The sequence below is a fragment of the Heptranchias perlo genome, chromosome 11 (assembly GCF_035084215.1).
Source record: "Heptranchias perlo isolate sHepPer1 chromosome 11, sHepPer1.hap1, whole genome shotgun sequence".
Taxonomy (NCBI): Eukaryota; Metazoa; Chordata; class Chondrichthyes; order Hexanchiformes; family Hexanchidae; genus Heptranchias; species Heptranchias perlo.
The window spans coordinates 65233453-65256608 of NC_090335.1; the positions used below are offsets into that span (position 1 = coordinate 65233453).

General features: G+C 40.7%; 1 protein-coding gene across 1 annotated transcript in view; it reads left to right on the forward strand.

Moving 5' to 3' along the window:
• sim2 (SIM bHLH transcription factor 2) overlaps positions 1-12354 on the forward strand; it is a 67174-nt gene extending 54820 nt beyond the window's left edge. The window contains exons 9-11 of the mRNA XM_067992382.1: positions 5468-5633; positions 8358-8763; positions 11163-12354. Of these exons, the coding sequence (XP_067848483.1) occupies positions 5468-5633; positions 8358-8763; positions 11163-11887 (1297 nt within the window). The 3' untranslated portion in view covers positions 11888-12354. The remainder of the gene's footprint in view (positions 1-5467; positions 5634-8357; positions 8764-11162) is intronic.
• The last annotated feature ends 10802 nt before the right edge of the window (positions 12355-23156 follow it).

The following is a 23156-nucleotide window of genomic DNA, read 5'->3' on the forward strand; positions in this document are numbered from 1 at the left end:
AGTCATTATCCAAAGCTACACCGGGTATCTCTGCTCCCCAAGAATCCAGCTTTATACCTTTTGATTAGGAAAGCAAGAAGTAAAGGAGGAAAGAAAGAAGGAACACGAGACTTGCATTTATATAGCACCCTATCAAATCCTCAGGATGTCCTCAAGATATCCCAATCACTTTGCAACCAATGGGTTACTTTTAAGGTGCAGTCACTTTTGTTATATAGGCAAACGTGGCAGTCACTTTGAGCACAGCAAGGCCCCACAAACAACGATGAGGTGAATGACCAAATAATCTGTTTCTGGTGGTGTTGGTTGAGAGAGGAATGTTGTCTGGGAGAACTCCCTGCTCTTCAAAAGGTGGCATGGGATCTTTCTTGCCCACATGAGCAGACAGTTGGTTTAATATTTCATCCAAAAGATGACAACTTCCAACATTGAGGCTCTCCCTCAGTATTGCACTGAAGTGTCAGCCTAGATTATACGCTCAAGTCCTGGAGTGGGACTTGAACCCACAACTTTCTGACTCAGAGGTGAAAGTGCTACCAACTGAGCCAAAATGACACCAAGGAGCAAAGAATGGGGGCATGGTGGATTGCTTTAAAATAAATACATGAGTATATGAGTGCTGTCAGAAAAGCAAACATTCATCTGCATTGCCTTGTGCAGATGGTTGCATGTTGATTGAGAGTGCTGCTGCGTCTGGTTCATGTATGACCCACTGTGTGTAGGTGCACATACATGTGCAATCAATCACACCCTGCAGTTTGGGAAATAGTGGCATTTGGAAGAACATTAGGGCTCTTTCCTGTTCTTGGTTCCTGCCCATGGAGAATATAATGTAATTGTTGCATCAGTCCCTTGCTGAATGCATTTTTGGACTGCAGACTGATTGATGTCCCCACTGCGAGCTGGGAAAGAGACCAAGGCAAAAAATATTATGGGCTGCAATGACCTTGACAGCCACTGGCATTGCTGTTCCTGCCCTGTGGGTGTGGCTGCAGGTCATTCTGAAGCATTTGGCACAACTCTTATCACCCCTTTTCTGGTGAATATGTGCATTGCTCCTTAGTCAAGTCCAGGTGATTGCTCTAGTAATGTAGCTTTGACTGCCAGACATCCATGTATTCCTCTTCATCATCATCATCATCATCATCTTCCTGGTGCCTACAACACAAAGACTGGCCCCATTCAGTCATCATAAACCAGTAGCCCTGCTGATCGGGGAGTTTATGCTGCTGTCACTAGGTGAAAAAGTGAATACGTTTCTAGCATTCAACCTTTATGAATGCACAGAAAAAGAAATTAATCATGAAAGCAATATTGTGGTATTTTAGCAAGCTAGCAGAAATATAAATGAGATTCTTCCCAACAGACAGAAGCACAAATAAGTTAAAGTTGATCCAGGACTGAAAAAGTGTTCATTGATATAAAATACCAGTGGATCTCCTGTGGTGTTCTCCTGGTAAGTCAGAGGATCTGCAAGTTTGTAACAACAGGAGCATTATGCCATATAATGCACAATGTATTACTCTGCTGCTGAGGTGTAGCTATGATGTGGAATTCCCTCCCCTAAACCTCTCCACCTCTCTCTGTTCCTTTAAGACGCTCCTTAAAACTTACCTCTTTGCCCAAGCTTTTGATCACCTGTCCTAATATCTCCTTGTGCAGCTCGGTGTCAAATTTTGTTTGATAATTGCTCCTGTGAAGTGCCTTGGGACGTTCTACTACTTTAAAGGCGCTTGTTGTTGTTGCTGCTCCTGGAGGAAAAAAAAACAAAATTTCCTGTCTCTTCTAGCAACAGTCTCATTCCTTTCTACTCTCTAATTCTTTTTGTACTGCTCCCTGTTTATCTTCCACATTTTAAAATCTGTTCCTGTGTGGTTGTAGTGTCTATCTGCCTATTTGTCTCTGAATCTTTTTTTCACTTTTTCTGTGTTTATCTAATTTTCTCTATTGCTGCATATCAACTCTGCCAATCTGGCTTTAAGGCTTTCACACATGTTCCTTTACATTGTGCATTAATCTACATACATAAATTACCAGAGTATAGGAAACAAAACTGGGGAACTAGGGTCATCGATTTAAAATAGAAAATTGGGATATTAAAGCATACTTGTACAAAATTTTAGACCACAGTGATATACTGTGTGCAATTTTGGGCACTCAATTATAGGAAGGATATAAAAAGTGTAGATTCTCTAGGATATTACCTGGGATGATGGGTTAAAGCTATGAAATGAGACCTGGGCTGATAAGGTTAAGGGGTGACCTGATAGAGGTCTTCAAGGTTATGAAGGGTTATGCTGGGGTAAATAGTGAGCGATTATTTCACTCAATCGGTAGAAACAAGTGAGCACAAATTTAAGGTAATCACAAAAGGAATTAAAGGGGGAGGGGGTTAGAAAAAAAATCTTTACACAGTGTAGTTAAAATGTGGAATTCTCTGCTACAAACCAGTGTTGAACCAGAGCCCAGAAATTCTTCCCCTTTTCAAGAGCTTCCGTACCATGTCCATTGTGTTACCTGACACCTGAGAGACATCATTTAGGACTCATCTTTATGGTTACATAAGCAACTAACTACTCCTCTCACTATCAAATCTCCAACTACTGTCGCATTCCTGTACTCATTTCTCTCCAGTCGGATAACCACTTGTTCCACTATACCTGACAATGTTTGTGATTTCCCTCTCGAGTCATCATCCTTGCCTGTGCAATTGGTATCCAGTAATGTATACCTAGCAGACAGTTTCAAGCCCTTAGGAGTTTCTTTCACTGTCTCCACCTGAGTCTTCCTTCACTCTCTTCCCCACTTCCCTTGCTCTACATCACTAGCCCTCTTTTTCTACGGGGTGACCACCTCCTGAAATTTGTGCTCTGGGAATCCTTCCTCCACCAGCACAGTGAAAGTGTCCCTAATTATTTCTCACACTCAATAACTCTGAGTGAGTCCAGCTGAGACTCTTCTTACAGCTCTGGTTGTCCTGGACACCCAGTTTCCACAAATTTGCACAGCAAGCAAGTTGAACAGAACACTGGTTTTCAGTGTCTTGCTATTATAAGTGGATTCAAATGACTTAAACTCAGATAACTGAGAGCAACTTCAAGGCCGATTTCCAATTCAGGCCAAACTCCCTGTACTTACTCAGCTACCCTCTCACTCTACTGGCCTCTTGGATTCAACTTAAATCCTCTCAAAAACAACACAATCAGCCAATCCAAACACTGGTACCACTTCTAAAATAACAAATGGAAAATCTCACCCAGTCACCAGCGATTTCACATCTAATTAATAGGTAGCTTGCTAGTCAAACCATCACTGTCGGTACTTGGGGAAAAAAAACCCCATTAGCAACTAATTGGTCATAAATTCTATTTTAGTGCTTCCCAATCCACTCCAGTTCAGACCAAACTCCCTGTACTCACTCCGCTATCCTCTTGCTAATCAATAACGACTCATACATCCAACCAAATAATACTACCCTTCACTGCCATGTGTATGGAAACAAGTAACTTTCAACACTGACTATATGTCCTAATGTCCATTATTGGAGAGCAGGTCCATTAGATTAGTTTCCCCAACTCAAGGTGAGGGGGTGAGGGGGTGGGGGCAGGGAGGGAATCTATTGGCATGTTAGATTTTCATCTTGTAACTGTTGGCCTCTCATGAACCCACTACAGATTTACCATCAACAATGCTCTGTGACTCATCCTCTGGTTCTTTCGCAACGTGACTAGGATCCTCTTAACGAGTGCGTATACCTGTATTGTGTCTGATTCAAGTGTAGGTGGTGATTATTGGTGCTTTTTGTGTGGGGCTTGCAGATTGTTAGGTTCTCCTTGCTCTATAAAGGATGTATGAGTACAAACCCATACTTGTTCACTTGGATTCTATATTGTCAGTACATGCTTTATGTTACATAGAATCTACAGCACAGAAACAGGCCATTCCACACAAGCCTCTTCCCACTCTAATTACCTCTTCCTACCCTGTCTCCATATCCCTCTATTCCCTTCTCCCTCCTGAAAGCATCAAGCCTCCCATTAAATGCAACAATACTATCTGCTTCAACCACTCCATGTGGCAGCGAGATCCACATTCTCACCACACCTGTTGTAAAGAAATTCCTCCTAAATTCTTTATTTTATCGATTAGTAACTATCTTATATTTATGCTCCCTTGTTCTGGATTCACCTACAAGTGGAGACAGTTTCTCCACATCCACCCTATCGAACCTTTCATAATCTTAAAGACCTCCATTGGGTCTCCTCTTAGTTTTTTTTCTGGAGAAAAGAGCCCCAGCCTACTCAGTGTTTCCTGATAGTTGCATCCTCTCAGTTCTGGTAACACCCTTGCAAATCTTTTCTACATTTTTTCCAGTGTTGCAATATCCTTTTTGTAGCATGGAGACCAGGATTGCAAACAGTACTCCAAGTGTGATCTAACCAAGGTTCTATATAAATTTAACATTACCACTCCGATTGTGTATTCTATTCTATCCCTCTAGAAATGAACTTCAGCACTTGGTTTGTGATTTATGTATTTGTTATCTCAGATCTCTCTGCTCCTCTACTCCATTTAGTTTCTCATCTTCCAAGGAATAAGGTTCTGTCATTTCATCACAGCACAGTTCACAAGCAGAGCTTCAGCCATTCAGTCATTTCACACAAGTATTACGCACTCCACAGCTGGATTACTCAGCTTTTCATTAGTTATACTGGTTAAGTGGCTTACCAGGTGCTCAAGGAGTATTAAAAGATTATTACAGATGCATTGTGATTAGCTGTTACTTCCCACTCCTGATCATGAAATTGCATTTAACAAAACTTCATGCTTCAAAACCGTGCATCCCCATCATCTTAGCAAATAACGAGTATAAAAAATGGGCATTTAACCCCTTTTTTAACAAAACAAGAAAATACAACCCTTCAAGCTTTATTTACTGTATGATTGCACTTCCTCATCAATTATATTTTGAAAGGATAAGAGTCCAGCGGATATATACACCAGAAATAAATAACAGGCCAGCTCCTCGGCAGCCAGCTTCTGCTGCACATCAAAGTGCAATAAATTTTCAGTTTAATTTTTTTTAAAATATGAGAATATGTGAGCGCTGAAGATATGATGAAATCAGCAGCATTCTCCAGGCACATTCCAGATGTATGACAGGCAGCCCTGGTCAAAAGGAAATGACCAGGACAAGGCTATCAACTGGTGCCTGATAAAAAGAGACAGATGGGAATATTAAGCGGATATAAAGCCGGCATCTTTAATTACTGTAAATACTACTGTTTGAACACTTGTGGATTTAATTTCCTCCGTGTGCTATTTTCAGAGGACTGGTTAATGAAATTGTGTTATACACCTGTGTGTGTTTTTTTAATGAGGTTTTTAACCCATTTAAATTAATCTGGTGTTTAACACTTTTTAATTATTACTGCATATTACAGTGTTATTGAATCTTATGTTGCAGGGACATTGAATACAAGGAATTGCAATTATCACTGGACCAGACTACAGCCACCAAGTCCTCATTTCCCTACAAGATGCTGCTGTCTACCTCACATGAAAGCCAAAAACAACTGAAACCCAAAATTTCCAAGTTGAAATCTAAGCTAAAAACATCTCCTTATCCACAGGTACATAGCTCCAACCCACTTGTCCAGATACTGTAGCATGTTGAGGAATCACTGTGCATAAAGTACTAGAATTGAGGTTTGCTCGCACTCACAGCAGTGTTCTCAGGGAGAAGTGTGGAGCAGAGGGCAGATGCCTTCTTACAAGATGAGTTACTCTGGCACATTTTCTAGTAGCATGTCTCACAGGAATGCTGTGTGGTGCAAATTGAAGGAGGGGTAAAACAAAGGCAAATGAGCTGCTTGTAGGCTGCTCTGGCAAAGCCACTCTTGATTAAGGCAATAGGATGTGTACAAACGTCATCCAGGTTGACTTATCTGACTCTCACTTACTCCCTTATGGGGAAGCACTTGGCTTGCATTTTCTCCTTTTCCCTGACAGCATGGCTGAGGGCAAGAAATGAGGCTGTGGAGAAGAAGAAGCCCAAACCTACATCCTACCACATTAGAGCACCAAACACACAGAGCTACTGCAGTACCAAGCAGAATGCTGTTTTACAGTAACATAAGGTATCCATATCAGCAAATACCGAATGCTTTATTACATATTCAAACATTTACATAAAGTTGGAGATGGAAATGACATCTGCAGGCTTTTGACTGCATGTTTATTTTTTAATTCTCATTGCTTTTCAACACAGTAATAATTTCTAACACTCAAATAAGAGAAGCACTGTATATTCAACCCTTCATACGAGGCTGTTTCCAATTTACAGTCATAGATTGGACTGCCACTTAATGGGACTTTAAACATTTAATGGTTTGAGAACCAAGCTTTAAGAAGTAGGCCCAGCATTTTATTCAAATAACATTTCTAAAACTGTTTTTTTTCAAAATTTCTAATGCTTATTGCTTCTTCTAAAAACAATTCTTCCCTTTTATCCTCATCTGAAGACACTAACTCATGCTCAGACAGTGTTCTGCTGTACCTCATCCAAGTGCCCATTCTGTACTTGTGTGTGTTGGCAGGCTTTTCAATCATGGGGAGATTACATCTGAGTCTGATTTTCTACTCATCCAAGGTGCACACAGGGCATTTTCCAGTGTGGTTCATTGGATAGTAATAAGGAACATGAACCCTGGGTGATGTTTACCCTCCACTGTCCAGGAGACCAATTGTAGCCCCCTTTCCCTCACTGCAGCTGGGATCATTCAGCACAAACCAGGAATCAAACCTGGAACCTTCCTGATCTCTATGGCTTGGTACCACACTCGGCCTTGTAATTACCAACTTATGTCGGAGGAAGCTATGTTGGTTGCTATCAAACTGAATAACATGAATATGTATAACCAAATATCACGATAGTCTTCAAATAACCTAACTTGTTATCTTATAGGGTTTCATTTTGAATGTTTGGAATAATCTGCCAGGCAGGATAGTAGCTACAAAAAAACACTGGGGATCTTCAAAACACAGCTGGATGCAATAATTGGAGAAAACCTTAAAAGTTTAACACCGTTTTCTGTAGCTTGGACATTTAGCCCTTTTCAACGGCATAATAATATGTAAATCTGAACATTAAGAACATCAGGGCAGTCAGGAATGAGAAAAGGCCATTCAGCTCATTGAAGCTCAACCCCAACTCTCCCATTATAGCATCCAGCTGTATTTTGAATATCCCCAATGTTTTGTTCTCTACCATTCCAAACATTCAAAAATGAACACCCAATAAGGTTACAGGTTAGACATTGACCCCTAATGGAGCACAGCTCCACAGGCCCCGGCATCTCAACAAGTGGTCACTCATTATATGCAAGCTCAAACAGTGAGTGCTAGCAGGCAATTTAACCATGGAGGACACCACTGCAGATCCAAAACTTGTTCCCACCCGACACCCACGCATGCATGCCATCCCAATTAGACTCCATCGGACAGCATTCTTTAGAAAGCCTACTTTTTGCATAAACTTTAGGACACAGACAATCTGTCCAACAGAGTACTCCTGGTATGTTTTGAGAGTTAAACTGTCACAAATACTGCATATCCTTTAAATGGAATGTTGACATTTTCGCATTAGCAATGCCATTAACATAAAGTGTTATAACAACAATTTTGCCGACCACTTTTAAAGATCAGCTTAATTGATGCGATGCGGAGGGTTGATTCACTGGGATTTTGCAGTTAGGATAAGGAAATTTATTTTAAAATTATGAAAAGTGCATTTGAGTCATTTAAAAATCTGCAAAAATAAAGTTTCTATTCACAAATAATTAGAATTATAGAAGCTGGTTCTAAAGTCTTCCCTAGATTGGGTCTGCAGCTGATTTTTGTCACTAGCTTCATGTACACAAAGGAGAAAGCTCTCTTCTGTTTGGTATTTGCTGCAAAATTATTAACGTGTTTGTACTCGGGTCCATGATTTCACCACGAATAGTGAAAGAAGGAAATCGACTTCCACAGGTGTTGGAAAATTCCAGAACTGGTTAATATCCTGAGACCTGCTTAAAAAATCTCCACAAAATCTAATCGTGCAGCTAGGGGGAAAAAAAGCTAGTTGACGTAAAAAGGGCAAAAATTCTATTACTGAAGGTAGCAAAAACAATCAATTTCATACAAACAGGAATGTGTATGATATAAATACATGCAAATATATAAAAATGTTCATTTTTTTAAATATAATTTGAGAAAATGTTAATATCGGTTGTGTAATGAGATTAAATTCCTTTTTTTGACATGCAGTTCCTCTATTACAATTGACTTTCCTTTCCCCTCTTCCACATTTCCAGCAATATAATTCATTCCATACTGAGAAAGCTGATTGTGACCATGCCAGTAGCTGGGGAGGAAGCCCCTCGCTGAACGTCGTATCACCCCAGGAAAACACTTCCCACCAGAACAATGAACTTCTTTATGCCTCATCACATGGCCTCCCTTTCCCCTACACCTATGGACACTTCTCATTAGACCCCCAAGTGCTTGCTAGCAAAAAGCAGATGACGCCTAATAGGATAGCTCAGAGTCAAGGATCACCTTGTGAAACAGCAAGATTCTACGTGGGTGCGTTTCAGGCAACCAGCGACAGCTGCTGGCATTTGACAAGTTCATCATCAGCTCAAAGTCGATCTCCCTCGAAGAATCTGCAGGATCACCATATCAGCGAATCCCAGTATTGCTCTGCACAGAATTATCAGTGTAAGTTACGCTGTTCTACTGGGAACTACTTAAAAATATATATTTTACACAAGTTTTCATTTTACTCCATGTAGCATCCATCCCATCAAAATGCAATACAACATTTTCTAGATGATTTCTGCTGTACAAATTGCAGCCTCTCTTTCCACTAACTTAATGTTTCCCAACGTATCAGTAATATGAATTTTTTTTCCAGTTTACTCCCCTCATCTCCTATCCCTCCATTATGTCACCCAAGTGGCCATTCTTTATGTGTAGCTCAGATAATGAATGTCAGCAGCTATACAATCATCATGGTGTGAAGCATCACAGCCAAGCCTGACCTGACATCCATCCATCCATCCATCTACCCAGAGGTAAAAAGCCACTGCATAAAATCGGTGTTTAAAGAAAAGAAAGAACTTGCATTTATATAGCACCTTATTACATCCTCAGGCTACACCTCAAAGTACTTCACAGCCAATTAATTTCTTTAAAATGCAGCCACTGTTACAAATGCAACAACAAATTTATGCACAGTAAGATCCCACAAACAGCAAATGAAATACATGGCCAGTTAATCTGTCTTTGGTGGTGCCTTTTGAGGGAGGAATACTGGTCAGGACATCAGGAGAATTCCCTGCTCTGCTTTGAATGGTGCCATGGGAATTTTCACAAGCGAACAGAGCCTCTGTCTGACATCTCAACCAAAAAAAATTAATCTACTCACCATCAGGTATTTGCTTGCTTGAAAATATTTTGACACAATTCCTAAAAGTTATCAGTGCTAGCTACTTTACAGCCAAAATGTTCATCATGAGATTAATTAAAATAACATGCTTTAAAGAAAAACAACAAAAATTACCTTTTAGATGTGTAAATTGGGAGCCTTAGTGGAATACATGATGAGTCAGGCGCTCACTTTACACTGACTTCATTATAGGCTTGTATTGTAATGGAGGCCCACACACCAGCCCTCTAACCAGTGTGTATGATTAATTGTCAGAGTTTTAGAATGGTTACATACCTGGGGTGAAGTGGCTGGAGTGATGGTCTGTTGCCTCCTAGATGTAGGTGTCTTTGGGAGAGTGCCATGAAGTAGCTGAGTTAGACACTGCAAAGTAAATCAGCATTTTTGTTTTACAGAGGAAATTTGAAGGCAAGACAGGAAATCTACACACACATACTAAAAATTTGAATAAGAAAACAAAGGAATGACTGTATCAATGAGAAAACTACAGCAGACAACCACCACTTTCACTTAAGTCAACAAAGGTTTACAGCTAAAATGTTCCTGTCGATCTGTGTATGACCATGTGCCTAATTAAAACTCCAGTCTCTCATCAACATGGACCATATTTAACAAAGTGTTAGCATAAAATGAATTTCAACTATGTTATTAATCAAAATAAGACTTTTAAAAAGTTCATGCCTTGATTTGCATTTGAATTGAAGGGCCTAGTGCCGCATCCAATTACTTAACTGCATACAAAGTTACATGGCAACTACTGGGGTCATAAGACTACAAGTGACTACTTGGGCCAGTCTCATTCAAATGTGGAAGAAAAGTTACAAGAATCAGCCTCTTTACTTGACCTTGCTGGACATAACCAGGTCATGCTGTTAAATGGAGTGCCAAGTATCAGTGAACCTCATTAATTTTACTAATCCAACCAGGTTTGCAACTAACTGACACTTTCCAAGACTAAATCAATTTTTTCCCAAGAATATATATTGCTTAAAATACATTCCCAAAAACATGAAAAATCCCTACAGCTTTGCGAGGCAGAAAAAATGATTACAGTACTTTAAATTGTACAGTATGCCTTCAAATTGACCACCTTTGTTAACTGATAATTTATCTCACCCACCACATCTCTAAAACAGTAACTTAATTTTATGCCATATAAATAAACATATGAAAATGGATGTCTTTCAATCTTGGGGGTTTTAAACAGGTTACCAAACTGCTCAAATTTTGTTTTCACCATTCAGGACATCATCAGAACACCTCAATTTAATTATTGGCTTGTAACTCATTGTAAGCCATCCATAATCCTGTATATGCTGATTGAATTCACATGTTGGTTTATACTGTGATCCGAGACACATACCTGCATTAAACTTCCTTTGCTATTCCCAAAGTTCCAAAATGCCAAAGATGACATATGGTACAGTTTCTGCTTTAATATTAAATCAGCCACTGGTGACATTTTTCAAGACTGACTGGAATACTTAATAGGATTCATGAATACATTGATTTGCTAGCACCTTAATGGGATGCTGAAAATAATTGAACGTTGACCAAACAAACTAGGCTAATTAGAAACTCCAGTCACAAATTTAGTGCTCATTCAACAGCTATTGCACTCCCATCACATTGTGCCTAATGCTTTCTTAATACCTTCTCTTTCATTTAGGTGTATTGCCCAACAGCAGGCATTGTGAAGCAGCAACATCTGCCACTTTCCCAAGTTGTGCATCGTCAAGACCAAACAATAAATATAAGGAAGAACCTTACATTAACCCTGGAAAGCAAAACAAAATAGAAATATTACAGCCAACGCAGCATGTTATCAAGGAAGAGTGTAAGATCCTGTTCAAACATAATTCTCAGGAGAAATTATGCAATGAAGAAAAGTGTTTTTCAACCTCTTTGAATAATTCTTTGTTAGCTAAGTCAGACTGTGATGCAGCCAAGCCAATGGCAAGAATAAGCCAACAACTTTTACCAACCCAAGCACCATATGAACAAACTAGGAGGATTTGTATGAAAGAGCTCCAGTACGAACATGGCAACCATCACAAATCTAACCTGGACAACATGAATAATGTTAGAGACACCACAAAATTGAATGAAGGGAGGGTACACGAACAGCAGGATCCATTGGGTATGGGCACATCAGGACAAACCCAACTCGGATCCTTGAGTTATGGCCAGTTCTTTGCTAAGCATACCTTCCAAAGATCACCCTGCGCGGTTACAGGCTACATCATGGAAAATCGAGGATATGCTGCTGATGAGAAGAATGCTTTTGGCTATAGAAACCCAAGTCCAGCATTGAACTCTTCACCGGAAATGCACCAAGAGCCTGTCCTTCCACATTACATAGGAACATCTGTCATAATAACAAACGGGAGGTGACAAGGAATCTATTCGTGTAGATGGAGGGTGCATTTGTTACAAAGTAACTAAACAAGAACTTTTGTTACATTTCCAGGTACAACACCAGTACACACTAGCTCAAGTGTGCAGCTGTAGTGGCAAACCATGAATAACATAATCCAAAGCTCGAAAATCTTATTCTGTTGCCTTGAGTTGCTGATGCGTTTCTTTGTCTCTGGAGTTTAAAGTCTAAATCAATATGTCCTAAGAAGATAAATACACAAAGCATTATCACTGTGCAATATCCAAAATGTGGGCACATGGAACCGTTCACAGAATGTTGCATTACCTTCTTACATTAATGAAAATATGCTTTCCCCCACTAATAGCTATTATCTTATTGACTTATATATAATGGACACTATCAATGCCAAACAGAAAATTACTTCTTGTCTGCATTGTAAGGTCTTATTTCAAATTCATGAAGGAATAATACTATGTATTAAATGATTGCAATTATCAAAAAAAAAGGTCCTTTATTGCTCTGCAGTTTACACAAGTTGTAAATGTGACCCATACATTGCTCAGTGTCGTAACTGAGAACTTTTAAACAACAAGCTGCTGCTTCTGCAAAATTCAGTGAGGACCAAGTGGTCTTTGCCAAGCTAAATTGTTTCTAAACCATAAATCAGATTAAATGGTTTTGTAGGGACACAAGTATGGGAAATACTTGCAGAAAATACTGTGCTAAATGATCAGTGCATAACTACAGACTACTCCCTTGCTAACTCCTTACCAGAACAGTTTCACATTGATGTCTCCAGTAGACCAAACCTAAAAAAACATGTAGCACATGTGCTGTCTCTTTAAAATACAGATGTATTTATCACAATTGTCACTCAAAAGTGAATGGTGAGGGTTTATTCACATTTTGAACAGAATAATAAATAAACCTTAAAATGACACTTAAATTCTACCAATTAAATGGGATGGCACCAAAAGGGGATAAGTTAGAAATATCTGTTTAAATGACACCATTAAAACATTTACTGGTCAAGTTAGTTTTATTACTTATTACAGAGATTAAGCTTAAATACAGCTGTCAAACATCTGTCTTATTAATGTCAAAGCACACAAGCTTTACATCTCAGGAATTTAGCTAATAATCTCAGAACATTTTTTTAAATATATAAATATTAAATGTACATTTTTGTTCTTGATAAAACCATCTAAACTATTTAAATGTGTTCATTTTGCAGAACTAGATTACTAACATCTATTCATAATATATTAAAAATCTCACATCTACACACATTACCCGGCAATGGTTTCCATTACAAATTCCTATTTCCACATTTATGATGGAAACTGCCTATGTAAACTTGTCAACTACATCTTCCTGCCAGTGGAAGACAGAATGTAATGCGTGACTTTAAAATGGGGACTGAATTATATCTGTACGCTGTGGTCCAATTATCCCCTGCTCTCTAACCCCGTTTACCTGAAGCCTGGATTTGGTCATGACACCATATGTGTAACACCAGGGGGATCAACGAGCATATTAAAAAAAACATTATCTGCTGTCACCATGCTGCTCTGCTCATTTTGCGAGATCTGATTGGTCCAAGTGACCATAGCTACCAGGTCTCCCATCGCTGGACACGCATTGCCTCGCTTGATGATTTTCTTCTAATAGTTTGCTCAGAAAGACCTTTCGGATTCAAGATTCTGTATTCATTCATTGCCATTCTTGCCCCGTGGCCTACCACTCCACTAATCAGGAAAGTGGCCTGAAAGAATCAGCTGGGATATAGAGCAGTGTATGGGGAAAGTGGGAAGAGGCCGTGAAGAATGAGACCATGCAATTGGAAAAGGTGCAGGAAGCAGGGGAGCGTATAAACATAAAATACAAAGGCACACATGCAGGAAGGAGAGGGGGAAGATAAGAGAAATAAGAAAGGTGGAATGGACTATAAGGAAAAAGGAGACAATGAAATAAGAGGGTAATATTGTCAAGAAAAAGGAAAGACAATTCTTTTTTTTAATAAAAAGGAACCAGAGGGGAATTACATGCAAGTTAGTGCATTGGTGAGTTCCATCAATTGGCCACAGGGACACAATTTGCTTGTGAGAAGTGTAGAAGGCGGCATGTGTCTGGCTGCTGCATAAGGTCATGGTCTATTGGAGCAACAAGGCAGCTGTGTGCCTACATGAGCTTAACTGGTGAGTGAGCGTGGCAAGAAGCCAGAGGACCAGCCCGGAAGGTGGGAGATATATTTACTGTCACTATCAGGAGTACTAATAAATGCCAGGCCTGCAATGGCTAAACATAGCGCACATCCATTGCCGAAATCAAGACATCCATCAGAAGTACCCAAAACCAGTCTGAGCAGCAGTCCGTGACGAGCTCCGTGGAAAAGGCGGAGAAGTGATTTTGTTTAAAATGAATGCAGTATAACCTCGTTCTGACTCACATAAGTGTCTGTTGTTCATGTGGGCGCACTGCGGCGGGCAATTTAAAAAGCTGATCTGCCGGGATAGGAATCACCAATTCCAATAGACTCCTGGTCATTCCGGGAGGATTGGGAACCCTAAAGCTCACTACCAATGTCAAAACTGGAGTTGCTGGACCTTGGCTGTATGGCCCAGAGACAGTGTGACCCAGAGACAGGTGGTCTATGACAGAAATGCAGAGAAGCTGGTTCAGCTCTGAGTACTAAATTGTTTTCTAAGAAAATGGATAGACCAGTTGCTCAGACTTTTGCTCTTTACGCCTGTTTAATACATGCATTTTTTATTCCAGCTTATGTCAAACCACCTCAAAGTACTTCACACAATAAAAAAAGTAAATAAATGAAGTGGCTGCTATTAAGTAGGCAAATAGAGCAATCAAAATGCAACTCTCATTTTATTAATTCTGTGCGCAGTAGCGTCCCACAAACGGCCACGTGACGAATGATCAATTACCATTTCATTTGGAGGTATTGGTTGAGGAATAATGACCAGGGCACGGGGAGAACATCCTGTTCTTCCTCACGTAGTGCCATGGGATCTTTAACATCCACCTCAACCACCAGAACATGGTACCTCTGACAATGCATTGCTTCCTCAAAGTGCAATGGACTGTCAGGCTAGATTATGAGCTCAAATTCTGGTGTGGTGCTCATACCCACACCTGAAGTTATTAATTTTCTTTCAGGACCATCACCTGAAAACGCTGAGTTCAGTTGTTTTTGAAACTCTGAAAAAACATGGTAAAAATTTCCCAAGATAATAGTGTTACTTACATCCAGTTACATCAAAACTATTGCACAGAAACAGGCCATTCGGCCCAACTGGTTTATACTGGCACTTATGCTCCACGTGAGCCTCCTCCCTCCCTATTTCATCTAACCCTATCAGCATATCCTTATATTCCTTTCTCTCTCATGTGTTTATTTAGATTCCTCTTAAACATATCTATGCTATTTGCCTTAACTACTCCTTGTGGTAGCATGTTCCACATTCTTACCACTCTTTGGGTAAAGAAGTTTCACCTGAATTCCATATTGAATTTATGACCTCTAGTTTTGAACTCTTCCACAAGTGGAAACATTTTCTCTACGTCTACCCTATCAAACTCTTTCATTATCTCAAAGACCTCTATTAGCCTTCTCTGTCTAGAGAAAAGAGCCCCAGCCTGTTCAGCCTTTCCTGATAAGTATATCCTCTCAGTTCTGGTATTACCTCGTGAATCTTTTTTGCACCCTCTCCAACGCCTCTATATCCTTTCTATAATATGGAGACCAGAACTCCAAGTGTGGTCTAACCAAGTTTAACATAACTTCTTTGCTTTTCAATTCTATCCTTCTAGAAATGAACCCCAGTGCTTGATTTGCCTTTTTATGGCCTTATTAACCTGCGTGGCTACTTCTAGTGATTTGTGTATCTGTACCCTGCTACTTTTAGCGATTTGTGTATTTGTACTTGCCAAACAATTAGATTTATTTAAGACACCATTGAATTTAGAGAGACAGTCCAAATTTGAAAAATTCACTGCCAGAAAATGTTTGTTTCACATGATGAGTGGACTGAGCTCATGGTGACAATGCTAGAACACAAGTGACTCAACATACACGGGCAACCATTAACAAAGTTTAGATGAGGATTACTAAATAATTTGTTCCCTCTGGCTCTGAGGGGTGTTGTACTGTTTTGCTTAAAAAATATTAATATGAAGTATTGCAAAAAAAAACTGACTGAGGTTGTGGCTGTGGGGCAGAGAGATTTTTTAAATACAGTATTGATTTATGTGATAGATTTTTGGGCTATGGGTAGTCCAGTGGTTGAATGATCAGTTTTTAACTAGGGAATCTCAGGTTTGAATTCCCTTACTGCCAAAAAGGCCCGATATGAGTAACCTCCTTGCACAAGGAGCTCATAATTTAACCCATTAAGCCCTGGTATCATTCTGGTGAATCTGCACTATACCTCCTCCAAGGCCAATATATCCTTCCTGAGGTTTGGTGCCCAAAACTGAACGCAGTATTGCACATGGGGTCTGACCAAGGCTCTGTACATGGAGCTGGAGCCTGTAGGAACCAGTAGCACTGCTGCAAGCAGTGGCACCAGTACAGTAAGCCTGTCCAGAATAAGGAGCGGAGGATAGCGTGAAGGGGGTATGGAGGCAGAGGGGGAAGGGGGATAAAAAAGGGAGAAGAGTGAGAGGGGAGAGGGTAAAGTTGAGGGGAGGAGCACAGAGATAGGGAGGGTTGAGGGAGAAAGGGAGGGTTGAGGGAGAAAGGGAGGGAGGGTTGAGGGAGAAAGGGAGGAAGGGGAGGGAGAATAGGGAAATGTGAAGGGAAAAGAAGTTACAATTTTGTATAAACACTTTAAAAAGATGTTCACCAGAGGACCAGAAAATTAAACTTTTAGATTTCTAAAAGCAGCATGGTGCAGTTAAAAAATATACCTGCCCTACTTCAGAAGCACTTGATCAGGAACTTAAAATCTATATATCAGTTATATATACTTCTTAAGTCTGAGAGTCACGCAGAGGGAGTTATCCCGCATAGTCATATACCTCACAAGTTCATGCAAGTTTAAAGTAAGAATACCTTAAGATAAAGGTTGCAATCTTGTACTAGGGAAATCCACATTTCTTACAAAAAGTTGAACAAAATTGCTATGGGCTGGGATTCTGTAAGTTCTTAAGTACTGTTGTGTGTGCTGGGGTTACACTGGAATCCATAACTTTCAGGGGAGGTATGTGTGCACTGTGGGGTGAGCAGACAGACTGGTTATTTTCAATAATAAAAAATATTATTGCATGTAAATGGAGTTGAAGTACAGATCAGCCGTGGTCTAATTAAATGGCGGAATAGGCTCGAGGGGTTGAATGGCCTACTCATGTTCCTATGTTGAGCATCTACTAAGACTCTTAGGTCTTTGAACTTCAGCCATAGCTATTTCATCACCATTCATGAAGAATGCATTTTGCCTATTTTTCTTTCCTAGGTACTCATTCAGATCAACTCACTTTGAGCCACAGTTTCTAACATGAAGGTCGGTCAGTGCAGGGACCTCTGTGCCAGCATTTCCAACAGATAATCACACAGTGGCTTCCAAATCCGCTTCCAAATCCCAATCCAAAGCACTCCCTTCCATCTCCAATGTCCCGACCCAGCAATTACACTCATCTGCACTACTCAATGGCTAATGTGAGGTGAAAAACGACTGACAGTTACTCCAGACATTTTTTTTGTAGAAGGTGTAGCCGGGTACTTACATCTCTCAACTTTTGATACACTTCTTGAATTTTCTTAATTATCTTCTCTATAAAGTTGACAATTTTTGCCTTTCCCTACCGTTACATCAGCTGGCAGCGCAAAATCTTTATGAATTTTATTTTTAATATAAAAAAAATTCTTAAACTATCTTTTTAAACAGCAAACAGCTGGATTGCATGATTCCAAGATACTTTCAAGTGACTTTTTTTTTAAAAAAGAAAAAGAGTTGATTTGATATTTTCCCTCTCTCAACACAAACCTCTCCAGAGACAAAAACTTCAGACAACAGCCTCCACATATCAGCCTGAATCCCCACCAATGGTTACAGCTAAATCCTTGGATAATTTACTAACCATCTGACGATATTTGGCAAACCGTAAAAAAAGTAAATGCTTCAGCTACTTTTTAAAGTCACACCTTCAGTCAGTGACTCTAATGGAAAGCAATGAAATAAAGTAGCATAGGACTTTAATGTGAATCACTGTACTGCACACAATTGAGATCTGTCTGAAGCTCGAGTTGCATTTCTTCCATTCACACAATGATGCCCAACATAAATCTAACAGAATTCCATGAAATACCTTCTGTTGGACCCATTAAAAAAAACGTGACTATAATTTGTGGATTTTGCCAAGGGATGCAGATTTCACAAGTGGGGCAGGAATGCTGCTTACTGGCCCAAGAAGCAGCTGACCAGGCCAACGGGGAGAGGAGGAGGGCAGGAACACTGCTGACTAGTCCATGAAGTGGGACCAATAACACTTCTGCCAAACAACAAGCCACAATGTGGTACAGAGAGCAGCGGGTTGGGAAAATGGCTGAGTGACCAAAGGAGCAACCAGTTGTAGCTGAGACACAAAGTTAAGCAACCGCTTAAAACGTTTTAGTCTGTTGCACAATTGATTTTATTGAAATATAAACTGTTTTACATTAAATTGCTGCAGTTTGTTCAAATGCAAAATAGTAAGAAATGCCAATCTCTAACAGAGGAGACCCATGGAGGAATCTGAGCCATGTATCTGGGATTAAAGATTAATAAAAATACTCACTTAGAAATACATAGCAGTGACAGGTTTATTAACAATTAATATAAAATGGGGTTGATTTTCAATGTCTTGTAATACATTAAAAAATTATTACTTATGGGAAAACACCGATCTTGTGGAGCGACCATTGTGCCTCCCAGTTTATTTAATATAATCCCAGTAACTTTACACCAGATTTATCCCAAGGAATGGTTCAGGCAGGAAACCTGCAACTTCTTCTCTCCAGTCTCTCTCGAGTGGAGATTTGTTTTAGACTCAGAAAGAAAGACTTGCATTCATATATCAACTTCCACAACCCTCAGGAGGTCCCAAAGTGATTTATAACCAATTTTGAAGTGTAGTCACTGGCCAAGATCCTTCCCATTGAAGAGGCCGACCAACTCACTTTTCCATTTGCCCTGTGACCTTAACAAGTATAAAATGGACTTTTTGCTCAGTTGCCGCAAATGTTGCTCAGTGTATTTTTGGAGTAATCCTCAAAGCAGCAGGTAACAGATGAATAGTTAGCACCACCGTTTCAACATCTACTTTTTTGTTAAAATTGGTAGAGATGAAAATATTATGTTCAATAAACTTTCATCCCCCACCCAGCACAGATTTTACATCTGAATACCAGTACCCAGCTTAAATATGTTAGCAGATATAATGGTACAAAATGCCAAAGAGGATGACCAGCAACAACTTGCATTTATATAGCGTCTTTAGCATGGAAAAACATCCTAAGGCACTTCACAGAAACGTGATCAGACAAAAACTGACATCGAGCCAAAGAATGAGATATTAGGTGGGGTGATTAAAAGCTTGGTCAAAGGAGGCTCTTAAAGGATGAGAGAGATGAGAAGGCTTAGGGAGGAAATTCCAGAGCTAATGTAGGTCTGCAAGCACAGGGATGATGGGTAAGTGAGACTTGGGCCAGGACTTTGACCTGGAGCCGAGAAGGGGGCAGGGGTGTCAAATTGCAGACGGGAAACCTGGAAGTACGGGATTCCCGGACGTCCTTACGATTTTGACGTAAGGTCTTTTACCTTTTTTGTCGGTTTGCCGTCCGACAGGCCAGCCTGATTGACAGGCTAGTCTCAGTCGGACAGGAGCAGAGCAAGAGGACGCGAGTCTTTGATTGTATGGATGGGGGGGAAGAGGGGCCATGGGTGGGCATTGGGGCACCGATGGGCATGGGCATGGGGTCACGGGGGGGGAGATCAGTCATTGGAGGAGTCAGTCAAGGGGGAGGGGATTGGGGATTAGTCACCGAAGGGGATGGGGTCGGGATCATGGGTCGGGATCATGGGTCATCGCGGTGGTCTGAAATCGGGGTCATTGCGGGGACAGATTGGAAATCTGGGGGTGGGGGGTGTCTGCGATCTTGGGGGGGTGGAATTTGGAGTTCAGTGGGGGTAGCTGCAGGTATGCTTGTTGGGCCTGGGGGCTCCTCTGGGCCCACAAGCTTTGCCGGAAAGGCACAAACCTGCAGTTTCGGGCGTTCTCGCCTCCTTTCACATGGTGTGAAGGAGAAGGCCTGGGAATCCCGGGGTTGAAATTGCAAAACTTTTCAAAATGGAGGCCCGGAGCCTCCGTGAAAGGTTTTAGTGACCAACCCGTCTCCTGGGTGCGAGTTGGCCGCCCGCCCCTCGTTCCGCCCCGTGAAAACCGGAAATGGGCAGGTTGGAGGCGAGTCTGAAATTGTTGCAATTTTCAATGCCCCCCATCCCCAACCCATGCGTTTTTCACTGCTAAAATTCTGCCCTTGGTGTGGGATATGAGAGTTTTGGATGAGCTGAAGATTATGGATGGTGGAAGATGGGAAGTCAGCCAGCTAAGCATTGGACTAGGTGCCTCAACATGACAGAAGGCATGGATGTTGGTTTGGGCAGCAGAGGAGACAGGCAATGTTATGGAGGTGGAAATAGGCTGTCTTTGTGATGGAGAGGATATGGGGTTGGAAGCTGGGGTGAAATAGGAAGCGAGGGCTGCGAGATGTATGGTTAAACCCGGGACAGTGGCCGCAGCCTTCCTGATGGAAACAGTGGCGAGGGTAGAGAGTTTGTGGCCAGGCCTGAAGACAATGACTTTAATTTTCCTGATATTTAACTGGAGGAAATTTAGAACTGGACGTCAGACAAGCAGTCTGACAACACACAGGCAGTGGACAGGTCGGGAGAGGTAAGCTGGGTGTCGTCAGTGTCCATATGAACCTGTCCCCATTTTTTCAGATGATGTCACCAAGGGGCAACATTTAGATCAGAAAGAGGAGGGGACTATTTGGGTGACTCCAGTGTGAATGTGGGAAAAGAAGCCATTGCTGGAATACTCTATCAAGCAAGGGCAGTTCCATTGAGCTGGACAAGGAGGAGGCATTGAACCAGGATAGTGTGGCCGACCATGTCAAAGACTGAAAAAAGATCAAGGAGGACAAAATGGGATAATGTATCATGGTCACCAATCACAGAGGACATCATTTATGACTTTGATTAAGGCTATTTCAGTGCTAGGACAGGAACAGAAACCTGGGGCTGATTTTAACCCCCAAGAACCGGTGGGTTGCGGGCGGGTGGGTGTTGAAAATATTTGTTTTCTTGGGTCGCAACCGCAAAATTTTCGGATTTTGCATTCCCAATGTACTTTTACGCACCAACATTAAACCCGGAAATAAAGCAGAGTTGCAGTCGCGACCCAAAAAACAACTATTTTCAACTCCCACCCGCCCCCTACCCACCCGTTCTTGGGGGTTAAAATCACCCCCCTTGTTACAGAGATTCAAACATTGAGCGCGCGAAAGATGGGGTAGATATGGGAGGTGCCAACAAGTTCAAGGACTTTGGAGAGGAAAAGGAGGTTGAGGATTGGGTAGTAGTTTGTAAGGACAGAGGGGTCGAGGGTGGACTTTTGAGGAGTGGGGTGATGATGATGGTTTTTAAAGGAGGGGTACAGTCCCTGAGGAGAGGAACCATTTACAATTTTAACAAGCATGTGTGGTCAGCAGTTTAGTGGGACAGCTTAAGCGAAACAGACCACGGTGTGATTTGGTGAAAAGGGCCACAGTATGGCAGTTTGGATGGGGCAGATATTGGAAAGTATAGCCAGGCAGGGAGGCTTCTGGCATGAGGACATACTGGTTTGTGCAAGTACATATAATACTTAATGACTAGTGCCAAAGGAGTGGAGCCAACAAACCACACACAATTTGCTCCCCACTGAATAAAGTTTAAGTAAACATTGAAATAGAGGTTTGTAATAATAAGTGTGTCCTATATATTCCTTTGCATGCAGTTATATCCAGTAAATGGGTACATTAGCTTATTCTGTGTTAAACACTTGCGTGTGCTGTCTGTACACACGGAAATTATGTTGATCGTAATAAAAAATGTCAAGACTCAGGGAGAGATGAAGAATGAAAGAATGAGGATTTAGTTCTTATACTCTTCATTTACCTATATTACAAATAGACTAATTTTTTGAAAGAAATTTTTCAACTCCTGTTTTTTTAAAATAGGTCTACTGAGTATCCAATATTTTCACGGCATTTAGATTCCTATCCCAGCTTTACATCCGCCATAAAAGTTTGACATCAAGTCAAAAACACATAACATGAACAGCATTGTGTAATGTTACACTACAGATATTTAAAAGCTATTATTAGGGGATGGAGTGAATGGAGAGACTTCACTGGGCTAGTTAGCCACAGAACAGCAGCTGACTGACAGCAAAGCCGACAGTGGTGTGACACCAGGCCGCCTGCCTGCTTGGCCGTAGGAATAAGTACAGGTAGAAAAAGACAAACATATCTCAGAAAAAAAAGCACATCTCATAGGGACAAAAAAAACTATGACGTTAGCAACATCACCCAATTTTTAGCCAGTCACAAATCTACTCATGATTATGACTGCTGTGGTTTGGTAGAACTGATTCCAAAATACCTAAATTTAAGGTTTTAGAAAAGATCGGGTTGTATCTAATTGCAAGGTTAGAAACAAAATATATTAATTTAATTTTCTCTGACTCAGTTCAATGACGTGAACAGAAAATTATGTACTGGCATGGTTTGTGCTGAAAAAAATGATGCCTGTGGATGCACACAGATTTGGCATCACAACCAGTGAATTCATATTGACTGGGAACTCCAAAAGGAAGTAAGTTCCAGTATAATTTGGGAAAAGTAGGTCTGTATAATGTCACGGCTTTTTTCTAGTTTCTCTCTCAAATCAGATTATTGGCTTTATCCCGCAGTGCTGAAAGCTTACCAATAAACACAAACAAGAAAAATTGAGTTGTTTTTTAAATGTACAAAAGGGGTGGGGGTAACAGGAGTGTGAAATGTGAAAACTAGACAGAGTGTTCCAAAGAGGATTTTTTTTTTAAAACACGTGGATTATCATCTTTGGAAATGTAGATTTTTTTTAAAAAGAAAACTCTTATAATCAGTCACCTTCTGTCAGCCATAAAAATTCTCACAGCTTGGCTGCCACCTTTCAACACAACATTTTGACAAAGAGGCAA